At 38.7% G+C, this 8,189-nt stretch overlaps 1 protein-coding gene across 1 annotated transcript in view; it reads left to right on the top strand.

Moving 5' to 3' along the window:
- The window catches only part of si:dkey-240h12.4 (death-associated protein kinase 2), a 27,219-nt gene extending 19,951 nt beyond the window's left edge, over nt 1-7,268 (top strand). The window contains exons 6-12 of the mRNA XM_005947046.3: nt 2,896-2,944; nt 3,156-3,182; nt 3,439-3,591; nt 4,837-4,882; nt 4,968-5,057; nt 5,910-5,996; nt 7,007-7,268. Coding sequence (XP_005947108.1) covers nt 2,896-2,944; nt 3,156-3,182; nt 3,439-3,591; nt 4,837-4,882; nt 4,968-5,057; nt 5,910-5,996; nt 7,007-7,087 — 533 coding nt within the window. The 3' untranslated portion in view covers nt 7,088-7,268. The remainder of the gene's footprint in view (nt 1-2,895; nt 2,945-3,155; nt 3,183-3,438; nt 3,592-4,836; nt 4,883-4,967; nt 5,058-5,909; nt 5,997-7,006) is intronic.
- Nucleotides 7,269-8,189: the final 921 nt, after the last annotated feature.

Here is an 8,189-nt window from a genome sequence, read left to right on the forward strand (position 1 = left end):
TATCTTGAGAATCTGTTGCATACAAATCTTGGATTTTTTGGAGTCCTTTAATTGACCATTGTCTAAAAACTTCATCCTCTCTTCCAGGTCTGAAATCCTGGTTTCCCCACATTGGTGTAAACTGTGACAATACAACAGGTTCCTTCATATATCTTTTTACATCATACAACACTTTGACCATGTTCTTTACCATTGGATTTTTCGCCTTTTTAATCAAGTTTATTGCTGTGTCTGAGAAAAAATATAAAGGTAAAGGTGGATGCAAATTAATACTTTCCATCTCTGACCATTGCGGGGCGTTGTTTAAGTCAAAATAGTATCTTATAGACCTGATTTGACATGCCCAGTAATACCACTCAATATTTGGACACATGACACCTTGTCACTTTTTTTTAATGACTACTGTCCTGTTACACTAATTCCCATAACGATGCGCTTCGAGAGACTGGTAAAGGACTAACTACATCATCTCCTCACAGCCCCCTGTATTTGAATCATTACAGTTTGCTTTCCAGCTGAACCCCTCCATTGAGGTCATTTCTTCTTTTCACATGGGCTTGGCACATCTGGAACGGTCACGTGCAAATGCTTTTTGTAGCATTAAAAAAAGTGCCTGGATGAATGGGGGTAAATGAATAGTGCCTTGAGGCAACTGCTGTTTGGCACTGTATAAATGACATTGAATTAAACTGAATTGAAAGTGGGTGAATGAAGCAAGTTGTTTAAAAAGCGCTTTGAGTGCTCAGAGTAGAAAAGTGCTATATAAGAACCAATCAGTTTACCATCATCAGGGACTGTGCCCAACCCCACCATGCACCGTTCACCCTTGATCATCAGGATCAAATTAGGCAGCATCTGCAATAGTTTCATTACACAAGGGAGATGACCAGCAGAAGGTATATTTCAGCTGTCTGCCGCGGATTCTTAGCTACATCTGCACTGGACATCTGGCTGCTAAACCACACAAGTAGGATCACTTTCTGGCTGCAACAATAATCCACGGGGAAGAAATAATGCAAGAAATAATACCAATAATATACTTGGAACAATCAAGAAAAGAACATTTTAATAAAAAACAAACAAAACTAAAACTCAACCTAGCAAATATAAAAAATTAAGAATATGAGAAAGTGAAAACTCAAAATAACAGGAAACAGAATACACATTATAAAGACCATAGATCATCACAGGAATCGCTGGTTTACATAGTGTAGATGGTGCCATAAATAACTGAAGTTATTTATGTTTTGTGCTTAGATGTAGTTCCATATCGCTGTTTTTCTTTTTTTAGATATAAAACTTTTTGCATTCATTAAATGACAGAAACAAAAATCATAAGCTACACTGTTTTAGAGATGCTTGTGGTGGAGATGTCTGTTCATGACTCATTTTATCAGAATGTTGTTGACTTACAAAAGCAAACTTTTCAGTTTCCTGCTCATCTTTTACATTGCTGGCATGCAGCATTGTTATGAGTTTTTGCAGTAAGTTTCTAAAGATGAAAACACTTAACATCAAGTTGTTGGGAAACTATCCCTGTGATAAGATGATGAAGGCTAGATTCATATATATTTTAAAATCACCTGAGAAATTTTGACTTTTTTTGTGTGATGGACATTAATTATGGTAAATGGCCTGTATTTATATAGCGCTTTACTAGTCCCTAAGGACCCCAAAGCACTTTACATATCCAGTCATCCACCCATTCACACACACATCCACACACAGGTGATGGCAGCTACATTGTAGCCACAGCCACCCTGGGGCGCACTGACAGAGGCGAGGCTGCCGGACACTGGCGCCACCGGGCCCTCTGACCACCACCAGTAGGCAACGGGTGAAGTGTCTTGCCCAAGGACACAACGACCGAGACTCTCGAACCGGCAACCTTCCGATTACAAGGCGAACTCCCAACTCTTGAGCCATGATCGCCCCATTACTTTCAAATGTTTACATAGGCTATTATTTTGTGATCACAGCCAGTCTGATTTTCAGTGAGGGAGATAAACGTACGTTTTGCAATTTATTAGCAATGTAGATGTATTATTATTATTATTATTATTGTTATTGTTGTTGTTGTTGTTGTTGTTGTGATGCATGCACAATCATCCAGCTAAGAAAATTCCAAAAAGTTGATTCTGTTAATCTGGATGTGGCATACACATACCATTCTAAATTCATATAAAACTGAGTTTCTTGTACTCGACCCCAAAAATCTGAGAAATATGGTAGGTGACCAGTTGCTTAATCTGAATGGCATTACATTGGCTTCCCGTAATACTGCGAGGAATGTTGGAACCATTTTTGACCAGGATCTGTCCTTCAGTGGGCTTATTAAACAAAGGTTAGGACTGCTTTCCTTCATTTGTGCAATATCTCTAAAATGAGAAACATCTTGTCTCGGATGGTTAAAATGCATTAAAATGTGTTGATGATGCACAATCATCCAGGTAAGTAAACCAAAAAAGCTGATTCAGTTCATCTGGACGTAGCGTTTTCAGTGGAAGAAACATTTCGTCAGTCATCCAAGTGACTTCTGTAGTCTCTGCTGACTGGAGGTTTGCCCAACTGTATAAACAGTACATTTGCAAAATGACTGAACCTAACACCATTGATGAACAATGGGCTGTGAGGTCAGATCGTTGACATGCAAATTGTCATGTGAAAATAAACAACAGATTCCTTATAAGGCTATCACACAAACTTAAAAGTGGAGGATAAGAGATCCTGTGTTTATATCTGACTTTACGTGCTTAAAAGCTGCCAACAAAAGTGTTTGTTGCAAGTTTAAGGAGCTTTACTTCTGCAAATATTCTACTAAAGTTATTTAGAATCGAATCATCCAAGTTAATAACCAACCCAACACAATTTCTCTATCTTTCTCCACCTCTGCAGCCCCTGAGGTCATCAGCTGCCAGCCTCTGAGTACAGCAGCAGATATGTGGTAAGCATTCAGCTCCAGCGTGTTCAGGCCTGTCGTGAGCATTACACTCTGCACAATATTTGAGTTGGTCACAGCAGAATAAACACAATTATACAGGGTTTAAACAAAACTGAATCACTGTGTTTTTCTTACATGTTGTCATACAGTAGAGTTTTTTTTGTTTTTAATTTACGCTTCATGTCTGCCTGTGCCTTGTTTCATGTTTCTTCAGGAGCATTGGAGTTATTACCTACATATTGTAAGTTGTAAGTGTTTGTATGTTGGGTGGCTTCTAAAGTACATAATTTATGGATTGTATACAAACATGTTTTGATTGTATTTGGGCCTTTAAAAGTAAAGGTAAACTTTTTCAGTTATACTAGATGGGAAATTGAAGAAAAAAAAAAGAAAGAAAGAAGGAAAAGAAAACTATTAATGTGTTTTAATGCTCAGATGAAGATGTCAGATGTTGACATGTTGTAGTTTCACTACTAAAGTGTATTGTCTTTTCTCAGATTGAGTGGTTTGTCACCATTCCAAGGCGACACTGATGAAGAGACTCTGGGAAACGTCATTGGCATGAAATACGAGTTTAATGAGCACTACTTCAGCCTGACAAGCCCCATGGCGAAAGATTTCATCCAGAAACTGTTGATGAAGAATCCAGAGTATGTCATAAAATACAATATTTTACTTGGGCACGTTAGTCTGAAATTTAATGTATTCCTCTGTTCAGTGATTAGGGATGTAATAGTGAACATCAAGATTAGGACTTCATGTCAACTAGTCCCTTCACACTAAGCACCAGGTATCCAGAGTCTAAATGTGGCTGTCCAGCTCGTTGGTGTGCACTGTACACCAACTAATGAGACACAGAATGACAAACGGAACAACGTTTGTCAGAAAGATTGGGGAAAAATTTCTTTAAGCAAACATCCCGGTGTACTTAAGACCCAGCCACACTGTCAGACAAAAACTGGTTCATCCTAAGGACAAAACTCCAAAACACAAACTAAACAACGTAGTGCATGCTGTGCAGTGCAGTAAGGAGTGCTCAGACCTCTACATTGGTGAAACCAAACAGCCCATCCATAAACACATGGCACAACATAGAAGAGCCACCTCGACAGTGCAAGGCCTATCTCTCCACCTAAAAGATAAAGATCACTCTTTCCAGGATGCCAATGTTTACAGTTTGGATGCAGAAGACAGATGGTTTTAAAGAGGAGTAAAAGTAATTTTACATTTTTATGACAAGACAAATGCATTCATCTACCAAAGGTCATGTGAAATACACTTAAATCATTGTTATCTTAATATTCTTTAGTTTGTTTAACAGCATCCAAAAATCATGGAATGTTCTGCCAAACTTTGTTTTCCTTCTACTTTAGTTTAGTAGTTTAGGTTGTAGCAAAAATGCTTAAGGATTATTACAATATATTAACTAATAGTCCTTTTCCATTAGTACCTACTCGGATTAGATTGGCGTGACTTAGATTTTTTTTTTGGGGTACCTGGTACCGGGTACATTATTAGTACCTACCTAAGTGATCCAAGGCAATCCGAAAATGTGACGTCAACAGACTGCATTGGCTAGTCAGTATGGTCACTCTATGAGTCATGCGAGCATCTCGTTTACAAAAATCAAAACCGCCGTTTTTGAAACCCGGCAACGAGAGAAATGGCCTGATAAAAAGCCATACATCGAGCAGTAGGTACCGTTGCCTCCATGTCCTCCGTTCATGTTGCATACAAATAACGTCATGGGATGTTCGGCCGTGTTGTACCTCACGCCATTAGGTGAGGTTGTTAGTAATTTAAAACGGATCAATCTGAGTAGGTACTAATGGAAAAGGACTATAAAAATAAATAATGATCTCTCATCATTCCTTACACGTCAATGCATATTGCAGAGACAGAATGACAGCTGAGGAGTGTCTGCTTCATCCATGGATTAAGGTTAGCGCCAGTCTGTCATTTCTTCTGCACTACTTTTGTTGTTGTGTTACCGTGTTGTCAGCCATACATGTTGTCATTGTTTCAGCCCATCACACCTAAACAGGTTGCCAAAAGAAATCGATCCTCAATTAATATGAAGAACTTTAAGAAGTTCAATGCCCGAAGGAAGTGGAAGGTGAGTCTGGATATTTATGTTAAGAGACATTTTAAAGCATATTTTTGTGCGTTAGACCAGCAGTAAAACCAAATTAATCCATGTATCCAGTTTTAAAGTTCTGTAGCTGGTGTGGGCGAAGTTAGGATAGCCACCTTTAGCTCTCTCCGAGCAGATTGTAACAAGCAGCCAGGAAAACAGACTGGGTGGGTTACCGTGAGGAGAAAGCGTAGTCCTAAACAGAAGGCCAGGGTACACTACCAACCTGTTCACGTCTCTAACAGTTTTTGCCCACTCTGGGACACACCCACCGAGAAGAATTCTCTGGTTCCTGGCGATACTGTTTTGAGACACGTGAAGTTAGAGACACAAGCAACCATAAGGAATTGTCTTCCAGAGGCCATTCATTGTTATCAGGATGTTCTAAAATCTAAAACAAAATCTTATTGTCCAGGACCTCTGCTACTCCTAGCGTACCCTCACTATATATTTGTGTACATTAGCCCTGTCTGGCACCCTCCCTAGCAATGGTTAAATCCTTATGTAATAAAGAGGATATATGTTGTACCGTAAAATACTCCATCATGGTTACATGTTACGAAAAAGTATTAAAAAAATACCACTTACGAGGACATTAAACTGCTACTTTTGTATCGAAATTTAAAACGAATGAATGAGGCAATTCTTTGTTTTTATATTCATCAGGTCCCAATCAGCCCAAATAGCAAAGAGAAATTAAAAATGCCATGAAAGAGTTTGGGTCTTAGGAGGTTAAAGTTCACATAATGGGTTAAAAATGAACGTTTCCTTAGAAGATACTGAACTAATGTTATTTGTGATGGATGTAAAACATTCTTCCCTGTCACCTTCTAGATGTCTTACAATATGGTGTCGGCATGTAATCGGCTCGTAAATTTGAGACTGCCACGTAAAGACACCCTGAGTCCAGATCCACTACAGGTGAGACATCATATTTAACTGAAAAGTGGAGTTAAATTAAATGGAGAATCTAAATGTGAGTGCGAGTGGTTGTCTGTCTCTGTGTTAGTCCTGTGTCAGGCTGGTGACCCGTCCAGCTGTTACCCTGCCTCTCACACTTGGGTGAAGTAATGAACTTTAAAGCTGCTCAGATGTCATCAGTGTGTGTATGGTGCTGTTGAATTACTGTATTTTTCGGACTATAAGGCGCAATATCAATGAACAGGTGTATTTTCATACATAAGGCTAATAAAGCGAAACAAAACTGTCAGATAAGTCAAACTTTATTCAACTCATTCACAATAACTCTCAACATTGTTCAGTTGTAACAATAAAATACAGAACAATACACTTTTTCAGTTCATTCCTCTTCCTCAAATTCTTCATCTTCAGGGTCTGAGTTTAACAGTTGGGTGATTTTGGCCCGTAAGCACGTCTCATTATGGGGTCCTTATACACACACACACCATAATGTGACGTTGAAGCAGAGTACGTATGACTCCGCGAGGCTCCTGACTACGGTAGCTGTAATGCTCCAACAAGCGGTGCAGCTTTATAGCTTAGCAAAGTCGTACTAAAACATTTTGACAGATTTGTGAGCGTCGTGTACCACGTAAAGATGTTTCAAGGTCAGTAAGCACAACCAGAGTGTCGATTTCTGAGAAAATTAAAGGATTTTAAGCCTTATAGTCCGAAAAATACGGTAAGTACTTTATGAATAGGTGTATGTGGCTGTTATTGTTAAGTGCTTCGACGTATTGATAATGTGCATGAATACATTTCTGAGTTACAAAAGGTGGGAGTAGAAAATGTTAATACGTGGATGGAGTCAAAGAAATAACAAAGACTGTTTTAGAAGTGTAACGTCAGAGTTGAAGTTAGGTACATGTTCAAATGATATAATTCAAATCTGCAATACAAGCTTCATGAGGCACAGTCACGTAGATTTGTAAGTGAAAAGTGCTGACAGCTGTAATGATGCTTTTCTGCAGAGGCAATGTGAAAGCGACGTAGAGGACACTGAGAGCAAGCCGGCCTCGCTGCTACGGCGAAGACTCAGCAGCAGTTCATAGAGTTGAGCAGAGGAATGCGGAGCAGTCCAAGCTGAAGATGAGGCTCCCTGAAACCAAATGATTTCTGTTACCTTGTTCGAGTGTAATGGGTGACCTAATGTTGTTACACACTCGACATTTCAGAAGTGCCTGGAACAGAAGCGTGTCCTCATTTGAAGTGTGTTTCTTTACGAAAGACATTTAAAAAAAAAATCAGTTGGAAACTTTGGGTGGGCTGTGTAATAATGTCTTCAATGATGCTTTATCAGCTGTAATGTATGTGGATGGTTACGGTTCTTGAAATGTCTCTGATAACAAAATGTGGCCAGAAAAGCTTTTTTCTGTGCAGAGCAACGTCAAACTCATGTTATGCCCGTGTCTTCCACGCCTTTTTCAATGACGGTAATGCTTCATGTCATCAGCCAAATGGAAATGCTCGGCCTGTTTTTAATGTTACCAAGTGATGTCCAACAACTATAGACTACAACATGACTTATACCTGAATTTGGACAGCTCATGGCAGCGCTGGCAAACACAAATACCAATGTTTTCATTACCTGTTTGTTTATGTTGAAAGCATCCCCGTGTCTTTTCTAAAAGACTGCTTCACATAATTAACAAAAATGTGAAAGTTAGTTTTTCCTGTTTTAGCAACTGCCTCCATTTTTCCGGCCGTTATATCACAGTTTTACACTCGCTCATAAACAGCTGTTGTTTTTACAGTTTTCAAAGTAACCACTACTGTCATTTTCATGTTTGTGTAAGGCTGAAAACATTGGAAGGTTTTTAAAAATGTAATTTCTTACATCTCACCAACTACAACTACCCGAGATGAACAGACTTCAATCTACTGCTATTATTGTTAGGTTGTAAGTGTTTAAGATTTTGTACTGCAGATGAAAATATACAATCATACTCTGTTCTTAATAACTTATAAGCACTGCATTACTTCTCTTGTGATGTATCATTTTGAAATGGCTTAATCATACACGTGCATGTCATTACATACAACAATTTGTATTTTTAATGTCATTAAATGTCTGCTGGCTTCATCCGAGACTTGAACAATTAGTATTTTTAAATACTGCCAAATTTCTCACTTTCTTTTAGCTGCTGACGTTAC

Source organism: Haplochromis burtoni, unplaced genomic scaffold, assembly GCF_018398535.1.
Source record: "Haplochromis burtoni strain Fernald_Lab_line unplaced genomic scaffold, NCSU_Asbu1 Contig_366, whole genome shotgun sequence".
Lineage (NCBI taxonomy): Eukaryota > Metazoa > Chordata > Actinopteri > Cichliformes > Cichlidae > Haplochromis > Haplochromis burtoni.